Source organism: Vulpes vulpes, chromosome 4, assembly GCF_048418805.1.
Source record: "Vulpes vulpes isolate BD-2025 chromosome 4, VulVul3, whole genome shotgun sequence".
Classification (NCBI taxonomy): Eukaryota; Metazoa; Chordata; class Mammalia; order Carnivora; family Canidae; genus Vulpes; species Vulpes vulpes.
This window is the reverse complement of record NC_132783.1, coordinates 110,137,475-110,156,809: the sequence shown is the minus strand read 5'-3', so window position 1 is coordinate 110,156,809 and position 19,335 is coordinate 110,137,475. Positions and strand designations below refer to the sequence as shown.

Genomic DNA, 19,335 nt, shown 5'->3' with positions numbered 1-19,335 from the left:
TCTTTCTCCTAATTCTTTTTTTAATGTTTCCTTTATTTTTAAAAATTTTTTAAAGATTTTATTTACTCATGAGACACACAGAGAGGTGTAGAGATACAGGCAGAAAAAGAAGCAGTCTCCCTGTGGGGAACCCAATGCAGGACTCCATCTCAGGACCCTGGGATCATGATCTGAGCCGAAGGCAGATGCTCAACCACTGAGCCACTCAGTGCTCCCTTTCTTCTAATTCTTGAACACCCTGCCTCCTTGCTAAATATTACCACTCCCCAAGAATATACCCGTGGCCTCTACTCTTTCTATTCTCTTACCCTTTCCAATCCCATGTAAGCCTATAGCTTCAAATCCACTGTTGGGAAAAGATGTCTCTGATGCTGGTTATCTTTCTTTTACCCTTACTCTCTCCCCAGCACCAAGCCCCAGCCCGCCCACCTGCAATCCTATCCCCAGAGAAATCATGCCAGACCACCAACAAACAGGCCCAAACACTTCTTTATACACCCTCTAAAATTCCTGTCCTATCTCACCCTCCTCCTCATTCCTGTGACCACTATCCACCATCAGGTACATCCTCCCTTCTCTGAACAACCACAGTCCCTCGCTTCACCCCTCATCACAGACAACCCTGTCTACATTGCAGTCTGGTCATCTGCCTACAGATCTCATCTCCTGGGCTGATCTGTAACCACTCCTACTACAGGACCAGTCCTTTGGCTCTGCATTCCACAGTGCTTTGCACATAGCAGGTACTACAAGAATGAATGAAAATATCCTTAACCACCATACCCAATGAACAAGGTATGTAAATGCTGTAGTAGGCACCTCACTTCCCTTCAATGTTCACTTATCATCCTTCACTCTGAGCAACTATGTACCAGGTACTTAGCTAGACACTGCAGATATTGCTGCCACTGGTACTACTACCGCTTCTGTTGATGCTACTGCTAATACTACTGCTATTCCTATCGGGAGTAACAATAGACACTCAGTACTGACTATGCTAAATATTTATGGGGATTATAGCATTTAAGCTTAACAACCACCCTATGAGAGAAGTCACATTTTCCCCCCATTTCACACATAGGACAATTAAAGCAGAGACGAAAGCTGAGTGACTTCTCTGCCTTCAGGGAGCTCTTAGTTCAGCAAAGGAGGACAGGTCCTGGACATATGGTTCCAACGTGCTGAGTGCTATGAAGGAAAAGCATAGGATATAATAGGAATGCAAAGCAAGGGGACATAACTCAGGCCCAGGGCCAGGGATGCTTTGCTGAAGAACCCATGCTTAAGTAGAAATCTGAAGGACAAAACCAGAACAAGTTGGCAAAAGAGGAAGAAAGAAAAGACTATTTCAAGGGGCCAGGTTTGCCCTGGGAACGCACAGTCCCCCAAGAGGCTGGGCACTGCTAATGGAAAAAGAATGCCTTCCTCAACAGAGCACCTATCCTCTGCAATCATCCTGTGCACTAGATAAGGAGAAAATCGGTTTTGGCCTGCCTGGAGGGCTGGGGACTAGGGCTCACCCACCAAGCATATTTCTTATTTTCCATTTACATTTAAACACAGGATATTGAGATGCACGTATAATCAAATCCCTTATAGACTCCCACTTTACAAAATCCTTGGGGAGGGCATATTTTTTAAAGAATTTAACTACTAAGTATTAGCAAAATATAATGATAATTGGTATGATAGATTCCAAACTACCAGAAATGCAGAAACTCTCCCAGAATCCCACAAAAAGTGTTCTATGTCATCAAGTCAAAGAGGTTTTGTCTCAAAGAGAGGCAGTAATTATAATCTAATGGCAGTAAATCCTTAAGCCAGCTCATGCAATGGGGTTACCCTCTCAACAGAATAAAATAATTTTTTTTTTAATTTGCAACCACCTGAGACACAACTCCCTGGTGTTTTTTGTTGTTGTTTTTTTTTTCTTTTTCTTTTTTCTTTGCCTGCAACAAAACAGAATCATCCAAGCCCTTTCTTGTCGATCTAAATTCTCTGTGTCTCCTTTACCATAGCTCCAATGTACTATAAATATACAGCTTTTGTGACATAAATGCAAAGTTTTATTGTGCCGTTAGCCTTGATAGAAAGCACTGCAGAAAGTTGTTTAGAAATTAAATATCTAAAACAAGCTATTTTAAAATCCAAGGCCCTCACTATTTCATGTCTGCAATGAAGAAATTTCATCTTGGGGAGAGCAAGCTGTCTTTCACACCATATGGCTAATGGTGGTGCATAGCAATTAGCCAGGCTGATTAATGGTGAACAGACTCTAATTTTATGCTTATAATTGAGCCTGCATTTGCACCCCTGGTGCAAATTCAGCACATCCCAACTTCCACTTACAACAGGCAAGAAATCAAGAGAAATAGGATGGTGTGGAAAGTGAGAATTTTTTTCCTAAAGCCCCCTAAAGAGCATCAGATTTGCAATTTAAAAGACTGTTAGCCACACAATAGATGACAGGTTTGTGTAATAGGGTCATGGCGGCCTGGTAAACAAACAGTACCCCTTACACATCTATAGGCAGCCAGGAAAACCGTAATCTGTAACATTAGCAGGATGACATTTTGAATATGGCTTTTCCCTCTTAGCCACACAGTACAAACATCATCATTTGCCTTCAGTGGCTTGAGAATTTTATTTTTGCTATTTTTATGTTTCTGAAAAATAGAAAGAACATCAGCAGCGAAGCACGCCAACCAGCATAATAAAGTACTTTGGACCAATGAATTTTAAGAACAAGAAAAATATAAACTGCACTAATAGAGGGTAGGCTTGTGTGTGAAAGGCATAATATATCTTTAAGTATTTCAAGAACAGAATTATTTCTAGCACAGTCCAAACGTGTACAGATATGAGATGCAAATCTATGATACATAGACATTAGTTGGCCTATTGTTGGAGATCCATCTTCCTGTCTGTCCCCTATTTGCCAGAACCACATATAACAGAACATGGAAAATTCATTCTAATGACATGCTAATTGCAGGAAGCTAAAATAGAGATATGATCAGAAAAACAGTAATACAAAGGAGGTCATTTTTTAAATGCTTTTCAAAATGATTTTACTCATTTAATTCTGAAAAGTGTAACTCAGCTTTAACTGTACAATTGCTGTATATGGTACAACACTAATTTTTATCTAATAATATCTTCTAAGAAATTGATGACCATATTTTTGGGTTGTGCTACTGTTTTAAACGCAAGGAAAAGCTACCTGTTCATGGAATAATTGACAACTTTTACAAATCACTGAAGTGAAAACTTGTCCAACACCTGGGGAATCTGGAATAATCTATTGAAAGTATGCTCTTTAAAAAGAAAAATAATAATTTTACATGCATCCATAATAACAGATATTGAAGTTAATATTTAGGATTTCAGTAAGAAAACACACTAAGCCCTTTTTATTTTATTCCCACCTGTGGAGTTTTAAGACTGCTTTCCCCATAAGTCCATGAGCTGCAGATAAAGCCCACCCATGCCGAAGTGGCAGCTGAAGCCTAAAACGACTGGTCAGTAATAGTCAGGAGCTAAGCATACTTTGTGCCAGGGAGAGCCTGCATGGCTAACAAAGCAATTAGTAGCCTTTCCCTGATGCATAGTGGCATCTTCATGCTTTGTCCAATTACTCAGAATATATCAGATGTTATTTTATGCTGGTGTTATTTTATGAAGAAGGAGAATCCTATACTGCAAGTTTAAAGGCTGTTTTCTGGTCTACTCTCTCACATGTGGAGGACTGGCTGAGGCCATGAAAGTGAATTTGGTCTGCTCTTATTTTCAAATGTGTGGCTTATGTCTGATTACAGGCAAAATAAATACACTCATTTGTGGGTGACATGAATTTTTATAACTTTCAGGTGTAAACATTTGCCATCCTTCTAAAAGCTCACTGCCACTGAAAAATATTAGCTACACTGTCACAGTTCTATACTGGGTCACTAAGATGAGAGATCAGATGCAAGGGGGAAAAACCCACGCTTGACTTAAGGAGGAATGATGCCTTTGCACCGACGGTCACATTTTCAAGTGGGAGAATTAAAAAGGGGAACTATAACTTTCAAGTCTTATCCAAACAGAGGCTTTGCTGACATCAATAGAACTCTTACTCATTTTACTAGCAATGCAGTTGAGCACATATATTAACACTAAAAGGATATACTGTATTTTGTTTGATTGAAAGGAAGAAGGAGAGGGCACTGCTTTGTGCCCATTAAAAGTGTGATATCAAAATGGAAGTATATGTCTTTCAGTATGAAATCTGATAGTCAAGAACTACTGAGATGTCTGTGACACTTTACTACCAATACTCGTGTTTAACAGTTCTTTTTAAATTATCTAATACAAGTAAGATATATACCCCTAAATAATCCTGAGCTCACCTAGATTTGAGATGCGAACTCATCTTCTCTCTGCTAATTAAAGGGAGAGAACAAGGTTTTTCTTACCTGCACATGATCTCATGTGTGAGCAAGACTCGGCACATTTCTGGGTTCTTGTCTTGGCCTTCATACACTATGGCCTGAAAACAAAGGCATGATTTGAGCTAAAAATGGAACTAAGTAAAGAGAACAAACTATTAACAATTGAGTACTTGACCACTTCAACATTGCTGAGAGCCAATTAGCTCTCTGGAGCTGCCTCACTGAGCTATTTCAAGATACATTGTTAAGGATCAACTCAAATCAAGTAGAGGGCATATGTTCCTCTCTGTCCCGTAAACTACATTACTATGACGCACACCTTTGGATCAGTAAGTGAGATGAACTTCTGTTGTCAAGACAACCACAATTTTCCTTTCAATTCAGAATAAGATAAACCTAATCATTGAAGGTAGAAAAATCCAGAAGGTTTAGCAGATTCAGATACCAGGGATTTAAAATACAGAAAAGCACGTGGATTTGACATCTAAACATGCATTTGTCACTTCATTTTACTACTTCCAGCCCCAGCATTTACTGTTCTAGAGATGAGTAGCAAAAAACAAGTGGGGGTATGGTTAATGAGTCCGTTCACTAACTGTGTCTTCTTTGAGATGATTCATCAATCAGGGAAAATCCTTCTTCCCGCCTACAGGCTGAAAACATGTGCTCTCCAGGGTGTACACCCACCCAAACAGTAATACGCGCCGGCATATGCTGTGTGTGTGTGGGCTTAAGCCATGGAGTTATCTCCCTAAACTGAGAAGAATTACATCTGACTCCCAAAATTTGGACTCCAAACTATCTCATGAGCCAGTATGTCTTTGTCTGTTTTTAGTAATGTGCATACAAACATTTTGCTTAAAATCACCCTGAAGTTTCCCTGAGATGGCAGCCTCCTGGAATATTGACAAGCTAATACCTGGGCCGGAGAAAAACACAACTATTGGTAGAGTAACGCTCTACATCAGGATACATTTTAACTAACTTAACACTCTATCAGTGCATAATACAAACACTGCTTCAAATTATTAATAAAATTACTTTCACACATTCAGATAACTCTCAATTTCTTGGTGGCAAAACTATTTAAATTAACCAGAGACTATCTTTATTTAGTACAGAGATGCTATGGTGACCTTCTTGTAGTTGGCTTTAATGTGCTTTGTTTATAAACCTGGGACTTTCAGAAGACACAGTGTGGGCAGACTCTAGAGCAGGCTCTGGGTATAATATCTAATTCCATTACAGAACAAAAATTGCAACAAATAAAAACATGATGTAAAGTACTCGTATAAGGAGAAAACGTTTCACTAGCCGTCAAAACCATTTTTTATGGTTAGTCTATCATAACCTTGTATTTTTTAACATTTTATTTTGACATAATTTTAGACTTACAGGAAAGCTGCAAGAATATATAAAGAATTACAAGATACTCCTTAATCAGCTCGTAATCAAATGTTTACACTTCACTAAAACCATTTATTCTTTCCTATTTTTTTCTAAACTGTTTATAAGTATACTGCAGACATATTTTAAATACTTCAGCATATATTTTCCTTAAAAAGAAGAATTCTCTTCCATAACCACAGTACAAGTATCTGAATTAGAAAATTAGCACTGATATACCATAAGCTAATCTACAGACTTTACTGACATTTACCAATTACCCAATAATGTCCTTCATTGCATGCATACATACATACATACATACATAAATGATTTTAAAAATCCAGTACCAATCACTGCATTCAGTTGTGCTGTCTCCTTTAATATAGAACGTTCCTGAGTCGAGTTAATGGTGTTGACATTGTTAAAGACGATAAGCCAGTTCTTTTGTACAGTATCCTCAGTTTGGGTTTGTCTGATGTTTCCTCAGACTTAGACTAAAGTTACATGATTCAGGGCCAGAATGCTACAGATGTGATTCTGGGTTCTTCCCAGTATATCAGATCACACTGTCAACTAGTTCCATTACTGGCAGTAAACCCTGACCATTTGGTTAAGGTGGTGACTGCCATCCACTAGAGATCATAGTCAGATTTCCCCCACTGTGAGATTACTACTTCACTTTATGTAATGCATAACCATCCTCTTGGAGAGATCATCTCCATTATGGTAATATCATATGATGCCTAAAATTTTCATCCACAAGTGTCAGCATCCACTGATGATTCTTTCCTGTATTCTTAAGAGACCTTTTCAAATACCCAAGAAGTTGCTTTATTCAAGAAAATGCAGAGTAAATCAAAAACATTTTGAAAGCCAAAAATTTTACCTGTCTGCTTTATTTATTCCAATCACTGCTCAAATCAAAGAAATAACTGTAAGTAACCAATTAGGTATCAAACATGGTGATTAAAAAAATGTTTTTGATTAAAAATTTTAATCATGCATTTTTGTGACATCCTATTATCACTACATGTTTGGGATATTCTCTTAATATCCCAATAACCCTCTGTTTCAATTTCAGTTTTTTGTTATGCTAAACTGATACAAGTAACTTGATAAATATATCCACAGATATGGTAGGGTTTTCCTTCCTGTAAAAAAAAAAAGTTTGGTTTTTTTAAGAGGAATGTGTTTCAGTTATATCAGCCTTCTCACTTTGATTCTTTCTAGATGATATTATTTTTGTTGAGGCTGCTGATTCCACCAAAACCAGTGATATCCATGGTGATATTCAATGAAAGGCATGCCACAGTGCAGATATGCTCACCACTGCCCTAAACAGTAGATGACCCATGGATGTCCAGGGATCCCAGGTTTTTATCTTTAGTGACTGAATATCATTTGTTGAAGGCCCAACACCTCTGTAATGCAACTCTTTACTAAATGCCAAGCTGCCAGTTCACTTCTGGCAGCAGAATCAAAATGGAGAATCCTCTAAATCAAGCATAGAAAAATAAAAGCATGACTTCAGATTTGCTCAGAAATAGTTAGGAATTCTAGAGAGAAGTGGAAGCATAAAGTTTCTGCCATCCCTCTTTTTGATGCCTCAACAGAGCAATATTTTTTAGCACATAAACACAGGGAAAGAAGTGCTACTTCTAAGATTTCTGAAATAAAAGTAAGAGAAACGGGGAGTCTTTTCATTCTCCTATGAAGTAGAACTAAAATCCTGGAAGTACAATAGATTAGAACATTAGTATAACAGAATTAGTTAAAGAGTGGACCTCAGTCACAGGCAGATCTACCTCTGACCTCACTGATGCAATATTTGTCACTGAAAAGCCTTCTTAACACACACACACACACACACACATACAATATCATATAAAAGATATGAGCCAAGAAATCAATATTCTAATGAGATCCAAAATGGTAAAATATGATAAATTTGTTTTGCTGAGTATATCTGAAGCAGAGTGTCTTTAGTAAGACAGACTTTTGAAAAATGTCACCAGGCTTTCCCTGCAGCTTACACACACAACTGAGAGCCACACATCAACTTTCTACCATCTACATTTTGTACACAAGTCAAGATGGGTTCACAGTTCAGCAAACCCAGACTTTAAGCCTAAAAGGAAAAGGAGCTTCTTATACCAACTTAGAAGTTTCTGCTTTTCTTACTAATTTAAATATGTGTCTCTGTGGGGTGTGAATAAAGCTTGCTGGGACTGGATCAGCTGGGAGATCACAGAAGCATATAAACAGCATTGACTATTTTAAGTGAAACCATTTTAATAGACAGCTGGTTTAGGGCCCAGACAATGGAACACGAAGAAGAAGGCTTATTTTATTTTCATCCTCCATAGTAAATCATGTGTCTGCTCACTGTGAGGAAGGTAGTCTGTTGTGAGAGCGACAAAGACAACAGTGGTTTAAATAAATCAATGTGTTTATCAGGAGTAAGGACCAGAGGCCTGTTACAGACATGGGCAGGAGGGGGAGGAAAAGCATATGAAATATATTATTTAAATAAATGAACTGATGGCAAAGCAAGTGCAGGTTTTCACCTAAGAAATAAAAAATACAGTATCAAGCAGAAAACGATATTGACCTTAATTCTGCCAATGGCAAGTAAATCCCTGAAGGTGACAGAAATACTTGTGCAGGAAGAAAACTAAAAGAATAAACAGCACTAACTTCAACTTAACTTTAAAAACCTGGTGAAATTGATAATGAAGTTGTCAAAACTTGACCTATGTGGAGCAGATTTAGTTTCCTGACATACTGGCCCTCTTTCCCCTTTCCCTAATGTCCTGTTCTAAGAAGCAGAAAGAAAATATCCAAGGATTTATAACACCTCATTAATTTTCAGACTGAGGATTTTTTTAGAATACTTTTTCATAATGAACAAAAATGAGGAAAAAATGGGAATTGTTAAACTTTCATACCCTTATGCAACAGCAGTGCCCGAAGTTTTACTGGGAAAGACTAAAATGCCATTAATTTCAAATTCCCAATTATAAATCCACCTATTCAGCCTTTGAAAAGGAATAAATCAATCAATGGAGAAAATCTGCCTCAGTTGCCACTGTTTTAGATAGCATCTTGTAAAGTGTGATTCATCCCTGATTTTCTAGGATATCACTGGGTCTTAGAAGTTAATTGAAACTTACTATGGATAAAGACCACACAGAAAAAACGAAAAATACACAGTGAACACGCACCAGGATCACACTTCAATAGGATGCCAAAGGAAATACAGAGAATTAAGCAGGCCTTTTCTTTGTTTACTCTTCTAATAGTTTTAACTCTTTTTGTTCTATGCCAAAACAAAGAGGGTGAGGAAAATAGTTTTGACTTTAGTTCTTCAAAACCCAAAAGCATTTTAGGAACAAATGTTTTCATGAGAAGCCTTTTTTTGGTTTACAAGCAAACAATAGGATACATGTCATCATTAGAAGGAAGGTAGGAGGGAAGGAAGAAAGGAAAGAAGGAAAGAAGGAATGAAGGAAGGGAGGGAGGGAGGAAGGAGAAAGAGAGAGGGAGGGTAGGAGGGAAGGAAAGAAAAAAGACGGAAAGAAAGAGAGAAAAGAGAGAGATGGGTAATTCATAATTAACAAAAACTCCTAATTTTCCATTTAAGTAAAAGCAGTAACCTTGAAAATGTTACTTCTTTTTCTACATACAAAATAAAGGCCAAACCGAATTTGTCACCTTCAAAAATAAGTTCATGAATGTACAAAGTACCTCCTTCAAACAGAAGTAAAATATCCTCTAAATACAGACTGTCAACAAGCCTTTGGTAGCAAATTACCAAAAATTGGAACGAATCAAAAAATAATATGAACACCTACAATATCAATGTACTATAATATTAATCATTGCATTCAACCACCAAGTTATATTACTTGTCATTAAGGAAAAAAAAAGTGCTAGCTTATGTGATCCCAGAAATTTCCAGTAGGTGAAGGAGCCCTAGTTAAAAATTAACCTGTGCCAAAGAAAACACTACAAATCTGACATTTCATAAACAATTGTGTCAAACAGCAATCCAACATTAATAGTGGGATAAAATAAAAAATTATTTTGCTTCAATTAGCAGCTGGGCTACTGGTGAACAAATTATAAAGATGTAATTTCAGCTTAGCAGCTAAGAAGGCCTGTTTTCAGAACTGAATTAGGAAAGTTGCAAAGGAATGATATCATATTCAGTATGCTGTTCAGTTACATCACAGTCCTGAATAAAAAGAGAATGTGTATCGAAAGCAGTTAGCTTTAGAATACATCTTTAATGTCTCAAAGAAATAAAATCCCCGATATTATTCAAGCACCGAGATAAAAACTGAATCACTCTAACAATCCCACATGGTATTTCTTTTTCTAACAGTAGTAAGAGATATTTCACTCATATGATAACTACATTTACATCTATATTAGTAGATACAGCTGGCTTTGTCAACCCAATGGGACAATAATAATAATAATAATAATAATAATAAAATAATAAAAGCAGCTAATTTATTAAGCACTTAATATGTGCCAGTCACTATTCTAAGCACTTCACATGTATGAATTCATTTAATTGTCACAAAAGAGCTTCAAGGTAGGTGTTATCATTATTTCCATTAGTTTTATTCCAAATGCTTACATATTTTAATTACTCTGAGATCAAATCATTCTTGCTCAACAACTATATAAACAATTCACCCACATCCAAACACTCCTTCACTCCTCTCAGCATTATAAGGAAAGACGTAAGAACAGACTATTGGTGTAGTCATCTGAGTTCGATAAATGCATCACTACTAATATGTTCGTTTTTAATGCTGTTCAAACATTCACATGGAAACAGCTCTAGCGTAAATATCCCCGAACAAATGGCTGTATATTATCCAGGAGGGAGCAGTTGGGCCGCCAGACTGGGGAAGTACTAGGCCATCTGGCTCCGGCAATCTCTCCAAAACCATCAGCTTTGTTTTCACCCCCAGACTCCAAACAACACATTTTCCACTGTGATGAGTTTACATTTTCCCAAACACAGGTCCTGATCATGCATAAAAATTCCAAACTTCTTCATTCCTCTATGTGCAAGGAAATTTAAATCACCTGCATTTTTGACATGTTACCAAAGGAGAGAGAAAGCTGCTACAAGGTGGCTCCTGACTCTAAACCTGCCCTGTCTTTTTCTGTTTGTAGGTTTTTCCAAATGTAGGAAAGAATCTCCCGGCTGGCCTCTTGAATTCCTTTGGAACTTATTGATATACTAAAAATGTGTTTATCTACCAATGAAGAACCATGAACTGAAAGGGTTGTTAATCAAATCTACGTAGCTGTGGCAGGATATAATGAAACAATCAATAGGAAGAAATGTGCTTGCATCAATAACTTAAAGTACCGGGAACAACAAAACAAATACATAAAGAAGATTAGCTTGTAAGAGAAATAGGACAGTATTTCTGATCATCGTACTTTGGACTTCCCACTATGCTTTCCACTTTTTAGGGTCCCCTTACCACATCATCTACCTTCAAGCCCATACTCGACAAGGATTTTGTGACTGTTATTTTTCCCTTTCCAAAAAAAGAGCTTCTGTCTGTGGGCAGGAATACTTTGTTTTTGATAACTTTATGGAACTTAGTACTCTTTCTCTAAATTATAAGAAAAGTCACTTTTTTAAAAGCAAGATGGTAGGAGAGAAGATAAGTTAAAGGCTTTTTTTTTTTAATTATTTAATGTTAACCCACCTAAGCAATCACAGAACGTAATCATATTTCAAATACTACATGAAAGTCTGAAATGAGACACATTAAACATCAGACCTCTCCCCACTGGGTTCATTTGAGCTTCTGCAGTAGATATTGTTTCTGAATGCAACAACCATAAACTTCTGGATCCTACAGGCCTTTTTGCATGCTCACTAATGGAATACCAAAAACAGCAATGACACAAAAACAACCTATTTTTAGTCCGGCTAAACTTGGTTTTGAACAACCCTTCCCAAAAGCAAGCCTCTCATTTTCTAGTTGGTGGATGAATTTTTTAAATATCGTCACATCCTTTGTGTTTTATGAGAGAGGCATTGGGATAAGGGTGCTCGGATCCTTATACATTCACTTATAATAAAACTTCATCTTTCCTGCTTGAGTCCAAAATTAAGAGTCATTACCCAAGGTAGTGTAATGAGACACTTTGAAAAGGTGTGAAATACTGTGTCATGCCAATACATCTTGGTTGATTGAGTACATTTCTGTTTGATTTCAATGCTGCTAACTCCACTCAAGTTCAGGAACATTCTATAAAAATATTGAGTGCACAGATAGTTTTGGATTTTGCTTGCCAAAGATTCTCTTTGAGTTTTAACCCCAACTTCTGAGTCCAAGATAAGACATCACACACATAAAGCTGCATCTCTGATATGAAAAATGTTACAAACAAGCAGCTAAGAGAAGACACTTGAACTTTGGCTAGGTATTCCCTCCAAAATTTTATGATAACTTCACTCAAATTATCCTATTTTGTACTCTAAATATCAAAATCCTGAGTCTATCTGGAAGAATTTCACAGGGGAAACAAAATTTTAACTATTTAATCAGTCAGCTAATGTCAAGCCTTACTTCTGATTCAAGATTCAAGGGGCCACTGCATACTTAATGAAAATATGAAATTTTTAAAAATTTAAATCACAGTAATTTCAAGCTAGATGAGAATCTGCTGTTTTACTCATTAAGACTAAAATATAATAATTATGTCAAAGCCAGGAAAAGTTATGCTTCTTCACACTGATCTGCTTTTTTAAGACTATTATATTAACGGTGTATACAAGAAGCTAACCTACTTCCCAAACTCTTACAGCACATAATCAACAAACAGATAATGGGCAGGGATTGCCTTTCAAAGTGAAACCTACACAGAAGGCATTAGACCGTTATTATGAAAGCAAACAGGTATGCCTCAGAAAAGAAATCCCTTTCTTTTGATATTTTTAGAACAAATTCAGATAACCATTTAAACCTTTTTCAGGTCCCTCCCCATCAAAATACACAATTGCATACATTTATAATTGTAACTTTTACTGAGATGTCATATTATGGCAAATGACTTTCTCATACCTGTTATTATTAAAAATAAACTAAATCTTGTTCTAGGCCCCCACCTCCAATTGATAGAATTTATAATACCAGGCAGTCAAAGAATGCCCTATGCTGTCATTTTTCCTTAAGCTCAATGACTTCGTTAGTAAAATGATATTTGATGTATTGCTTTATAAAAATCAAGATAATTCCTCCACCATATGAGACTGTGTAAAGTCAGTTCATTTCATAATGGGAAAAATCAGTTCTTGGTGGCATTTGTTGTTTAAGGGGTCTAAAAGTTTTGAAGGCAGTTAATCACTTCAAACGTGTCCTAGTTTTGCACTCCTTACAATTGTTTGTTTCATAGTGCTGCCTATGATTTCATATTTAAGTGACCAATGTTGCACAAGTAGACAAGCCTTTCACACTGATTTGTGGGGATTTTTTTATCTTTTAAAAAGTAATTTCCAATAAATGCATATGGAATATGTATTTGAGTTCATACTTTCTCCCTCCTCCTCCTCCCCTGTTTTCTTTCCTCTGATGAAAATGGCAGGAAAAGATATCTAGGGTATCAAAGACAATTTTTTAAAACAAAACTCCACTTAAGACATTTTTGTTTTCATACAGTAAAAAAAAAAAGAAAAGAAAAAGAAAAAAAGTTACTGAAATCAGGCTTTTGTATTTCTGCTTGGCAGGGAAAAAAAATTTTTTTAACAAAATCCAATGTGTCCAAATGAAAGAGAATTATCCTATGTAATAATCAAAATAAGTAAAGAAAATAAGACCAAGACTAAAAGTATAAATGTAGAATTTACTCTGACCAATCAACCAAGAAATAAATCTTCAAGAAAATCAAATATTTTAAGGACATAACTTGAAATAGATTTCAATAGGTATTTATTTATTATTTTTAAAACTACATTTCCCACCCTCATGTTTTCTACTTGGTTCACAATGAAATATGAGACCTAACAATCAAAATTAGCTATTATTGAAAGGTTCTTGCTGAGTAGATTTTAAAACTTCCAGCAGCTTATGAATGTGTATTTTGTACAACATATTTAAGCCGCGCTTATCTAAAAATAATTTTTAAATATGCATATGTACCATAATTTGAAAACTTCCAAGTCGGTGTCTGTGAAAGAAGGGATACCCTTATTTTATCCTTATTTTAAAGGGAATATTTTAAAATTGCAATCAAGCAAATAAGTTTTATTCCTCTTTAGTACACAATGGATAACTTTTCTCTTTGTTCTAACTTCTTTCCTCCACCCAATAAAGCTGGGTTCTTTTTTGTGCCTAAGTCCTCCAACTACCTAACCAGCTACTTAATTCTGAAACTAAACTTTTTCTTAAAATCAAAAAAAAAAAAAAAAAAGGCTCCTGTGCCTCATTAAAACGTCAGGCCTCTTTTCTGACTCGGCTCATAATTGTATCTTTTAAACCATAACTCAACCTTAATGTATACTGCTTGACACCCGAGTGTTGGAGAGTTTAAGAAAATGCCGTCTATGTACCTTTAAGACCACAAGCTCACTCATGCTGCCTGGCTTCTTGCCAAACTTGGAGGCAAAAGCAGGAGGATTTTTGCAAAATATCCTCTCTAACAATTGCCGCTCCCTCTTCCAACAGCACCACCACCACCACCTCCTCCTTTAAAAAAAAAAATCTGTGGAGTGGGTCATCTGCGCTCTCAGCTCATCTCACCACTCCTGAGTAAGCTCCCTAGGCCCCCCACACCCTTCCCTGCACTGTATCTCCCAGGAGAGGCCCGGAGGGGGTTCGGGTTTCACAGGCTCAGCCCACTCTACACCAAGGCCCCCCGGGCACCTTTTGCGCCCCCTGGGGCTTCTCGGCGGGTCAAAGGAAGTTCAGCACTTACTCTCCCCACTCAGGACCCTGTAGTCTTAAAGCACAAGGCCTGAGTCTCCCTTGGTGGGAAGGAGCCGTCGAGCCATCTTCCCCACGCGGTGGACGCTAGTGTGTGTATCCGCACCTGGAAGGCTGCGCTGAGCAACGGGGTCTGAGGTCCGCCCTGGCGTCGGGAGTTCAAGTCCCAGACCCCGCGCTAAAGAGTAGCCAGCTTCTTGACTTCCCCAAATTTCGAGGCCCTAGAGTCACCCCACGGCGCGAAATTAAGAAACTTACTTGTTTTGTCATGGAGTCGATGAGGCGCACGTAGAAATCTTGCTCCGTCCTTATCCCTGGGGAAGAGGGGAAGGGGAAAGGGGAACGAAAGAAAATTAAGTGAGAGGGGATCTGCCGGAAAAGAAACAAACAAACAAAAAACAAAGAATGGGGCTTTAAGGCTTATGCAACGCCTACTGTCCCGGAGAAGCACCGGCAGGACACCACCACCCCCACGTTCCCCAGTGTCCAGAGAGGGGCCAGTCCCCAAGCGCGGCAGCTGAGAATGTGGCAGGACCCCCACCTGGCTGCCCTCCCCTCTCTCCGTGGGAGCCCCTCTGCGCGCTCTCCGGGAGCCACCAAGGCCCCGAGCCCCCCACCCCAGCCCAGCCCAGCCCAGCCCAAAGGACTCAAGGCCTGGAGTCGGGGCTAAGCCAAGGAAACAGGCCTTAGGAATGGGAGGAGGAAAGAAACGGCCCCTGCGAGGGCCAGGCCTGCACACCTGGCCCCAGGTATGCGCGAGCCCGCTACGGCCGCCTTCCGGCTCCTCGGGGCCTCCTCGGGTGAAACCTCCTTAGGCGAAACTTAGGAGAGGCCCGGTGACCCCGAGGACCGTGGACGCCTGCGCGCGCTCGGGGCTCTGGTCCGCTTGGATCTTCCCGCGCACCCTGCCCTCACCCAGGGCCCAGGGCCCCAGGGTGCCGGCGCGGACCCGACCCGAGCCTCACCATTGCTGTAGAGGAGCTGGAGCCGGTAGTGAATCCCGTTATTGGTCTTTTCGCTGTTGGCTTCCTGGGTTGCAGCAGGACGCAAAGACACAACAAGAGACGCAGGAAAGAGGGCGGCGTGAGCGAGTGTGGACCGACTTCGAGGCAACTTTCCCAAGGACCGGACCCCCAGCCGGGGAGCCGGACAGGCCCGGGAGCAGCAGAAATTGCGGCCACCTGTGATCCCTCTGCCGCCCTCCCGACCCTTACTGCTCCCTCTTCCCTTCCAGAAAATTCCGTGGGGCCTGGGGGCTCGGGCCTGGGCCAGCAGAGGCAGGAGCCGCGCGTGGTGGCGCGGTTGAGGGCGGGTTCATCCCGGGCGCCCTTGACTCTGGAGTGCGAAGCCGGGCTCGCCTCTCTCCAGCTCTGGGGCTCCACGCGAACTTTTTTGGGAGCAGAACCTCACGGACGAGGAGCCCGGGTTCGCCCAGGACGGGAAGTGGCTTGGGGGACCCCGCTCAGGAGTGTGTTAGGGATGCTTTGCCCTCGCCGAGGAGCGCGCCTCCCGAAGCGGCTGGGCCTGCTCCCCGGCGGGGGGCGAGGGGCAGCGGCGCTGCGCCCACTTACTTTTTCCTTCTCCACGAACCCCACAAAGGCTGTCCTCTCGATCTCCACGGGCTGGCCCTGTCTGTCGTAGAGGGCCAGGACGAAGTGGAAGAAGTTGGATTTCCGCAGATTGGAAGGCGGCTGCTTCTCAAAGTGAGCCCGGGCCAGACCCACCCCGCTGCGGCCAAAGACGCAGAGTTAGACGGCTAAGCGGGACACCGACGCGCGACCCTTTGTCACCCCTCACACGCGGGAGGCCCGTCAAACACCAACCTCCTCTACCCCCAGAGCACCCAGTGGGCGCCCTACACGCCCCCTCCGGCGCCCCGGGCCCACCGGGCCGCGGACATGCGTGCTCCCGCGTGTCCAATCCTCCCGCCGAGCACAGGGCGCGCCCCCCCCCCCCCCCAACTCGCGGAAGAGCCGCGAAAGTTTTGTTTGGGTTTTGCGCAGGAGATAAAACCCTGCAAGCGTTTACTCCGACTTGACGCGCGCTGCGTGGGAAGGCAGAAAGGTGGATGGAGGTGGATGCGGTGAACCCGCGTTCGCGGAATACAGCCGGTCCTTTACAACCTGGAAGGAGGGGAGCAGGGGAATCGGTCCCCGCCACCCCCACGAGCCTCCCGCCTCAGCTTCGAGGGCAGGTGAGGATGGATGGGGAACAGGCTCAGCTTCTTGACGCCGCAGCCAGCCTCCAGGAAACCTCATGTGCCCCCGCCAAGCGCGGGCGCCCGGCCTCGGGAAACCGCATGCCCCCTCCCCGAATAAAGCAAGTGAGGAAAAGGATCTGGGGGGGGGGGGGCTCAGAGCTGTCAGGGGTGGTCGCTGTGGAACCGGGAGCTGGGGGTGTTTTTAAAAGACCTATCCTGACAAAGTTTCGCTGTTCCACAGAAATCCACACACTCATTCCAGAAACCCTGTGGACCAGGGGTGCCAACTGAGCGCGCCCGTGGGGGACCTGGAGGCTCGGGTGCCAGGGGCGCCGGGAGGCCACTGACAACCCGACCTGCTCAACACAAGGGCGCGCTCACACACACACACACACACACACACACACACACGCACACACGCACTCTTTCGCTCCCAGGCCAGTTACCCAACTCACTCTCACTACTAACCACCCCCATCCGTGTACTCAGCGGGGATGGGAACAGGGTTGCAGACACTTGTCCCCTGCCCGGAGAAGATGAGGATGAGGTAATTAGTCATCTTCCTTTTTCCCCTTCCGCCCTCTCCGAGTCCGAAAGGGCCAGGGGCCGCCAGATCTCCTACTCCCCCAAGCCCAGCTGGTGGTCTGGGGGAAAAAAAAAAAAAGACCATTTCTCACTTGGGACCAGGAGTCCCCGGAAAGGGTGATAAGAGTGCCCAGAAAAGTTCCCCCACGTCAATCTCCAAGGGCAGTGCCTCCAGGCCACACAGTCTAGCATCTCAGGAACTGAGAGTGGGAGAGGGGCTGGAAGGGACCGGTGACAGAGGGTGGAGAAGACTCTTAGGGGATGTCAGAATTAAAGTTGGGAGTTGCTGTTCTACCGGTGGACCGAGAAAAACTGAAAGCTAGCGAGAGGGGGACAGGGGGGGACAGAGAACCAGACCGAGGAATTAAGAGAAGGTTCTGGGGACACATGGAGAGAGAAAAGGGGAGAGAAAGAGAGGTAAGGAAAGGAGAAGAGAGGAAGGAGGGGTGAGGAAAGAAGGGGAAGGAAAGAATGAAGAAAGGGAGGGCGGAAAGAAGGAAGAGAGGAGAGGACGGAAAGGAAAAGACACAGGAAAGCAGTAGAAAAGGAGAAAGAAAGGGAGAAAGGTAGGATGGAAGGAGGAAGGAAGGAAAGAAGGAAAGGAAAGGGGGAAAAGAAAGAAGAAGAGAAGGAAAAAAGTTTAGAAAGGAGGGAAGAAAAAGAAAACAAGGAAGGAAAGGAAAGAAAAAAGGTAGAAAAGAGAAAAAAGAAAGAAAAAAGAAAAGGAGGAAAGAAAGTAAGAAAAAGAAAGCGAAGACAGCCAGCCAGGAAAGAAAGAGCAATCACATAAAAACACAGATATCCAACATCGTGCTGGTGAGACGCCTCTTCTGGCTTAAAACGAAATGAAAACAGTCACAGGCGAAGCAGGAGAAAGTGCCGGCAAAGCGTGGACTCCTCGCAGGCAGCTCGCGGCTCTCCGGCCGCAGGCGACCGAGGCAGCGCGGCCGGGGAGCGCGGAGCCCCGGAGGCGAGCCGAGCGCAGCGGCGGACTCCCGAGCGCGGCCCGGCCCCGCAGCGGCCGCCGCCGCCGCTTCCCGGCTCTTCTGCTTGCGGCTCGCCTCCCCGGCCGCGGTCCCCGAGCGGTACCCACCTCTGCGCCGCCGTGTTGGCGTCCAGCACCCCGGCGCCCTGCATCCACGTCCGCACCGCGTTCATGCCGCTGCCCAGCGGCTCTTCCTTCATGCTGCTTCCACTCCGTTGGATGCTTTCCTGAATCCCAAACATGAAAACAACCTTTTCTTGTGGAAAATCTCCTCCCCCTTGAAAATATTGAAAAAAAAAAAAAAAAAAAAAAAAGGAAAGAAAAACGCCAGCCAGAGATTTTTTTTTTTTTTTTTTTGAGACGATGAACTCGCTCTAGAAGATCAAGGCGGGCTGGAAAGCAAATTTTTTAAAAATGTAAACCTTCACTCAAAACTGAGCGACAACCTGAAAAAAAAAAAAAGGAGAGAAAAAAAAAAAAAAAAGAAGGGAAAATCCAACGAAAAGACCAAAATAAAAAAATAGAGATGTATGCTTGGCTGTTGGGGGTTGTTTGGTTGGTTAATTTTTGGTTTGGGTGCTTTTTTTTTTTCTTTTTTTTTTTTTCTTTTTTTTTTTTCTTTTTTTTTTTTTTTTTTTTTTTTTTTTTTTTTTTTGTAATGATCACAGGCCGGTGGAGGACAGGAGGGGCTGGAGTTTCCTTTTGTAGAGGTACCCTTCACTTGAAGAAGCAGGAAGAAAAAAAAAAAGCCCTGATGGCAATTTAAGAAACAATAGA

The 19,335-nt window shown here is 41.7% G+C and overlaps 1 protein-coding gene across 8 annotated transcripts in view; it reads right to left on the bottom strand.

Moving 5' to 3' along the window:
• Positions 1 to 19,132, bottom strand: part of EBF1 (EBF transcription factor 1) — a 384,911-nt gene extending 365,779 nt beyond the window's left edge. For 5 of the 8 annotated variants that reach the window (XM_072756733.1, XM_026007789.2, XM_072756736.1 and 2 more), the window contains exons 1-5: positions 18,667 to 19,112; positions 16,360 to 16,516; positions 15,754 to 15,817; positions 15,047 to 15,102; positions 4,458 to 4,531 (exon numbers count right to left, since the gene is read on the bottom strand). In XM_072756733.1, coding sequence (XP_072612834.1) covers positions 4,458 to 4,531; positions 15,047 to 15,102; positions 15,754 to 15,817; positions 16,360 to 16,516; positions 18,667 to 18,800 — 485 coding nt within the window. In that variant the 5' untranslated portion in view covers positions 18,801 to 19,112. Of the gene's footprint in view, positions 1 to 4,457; positions 4,532 to 15,046; positions 15,103 to 15,753; positions 15,818 to 16,359; positions 16,517 to 18,666 lie in introns of all 8 variants that reach the window. The other 3 variants (XM_026007793.2, XM_072756737.1, XM_072756735.1) reach the window with 2 other exon arrangements.
• Between the last annotated feature and the right edge of the window lie 203 nt (positions 19,133 to 19,335).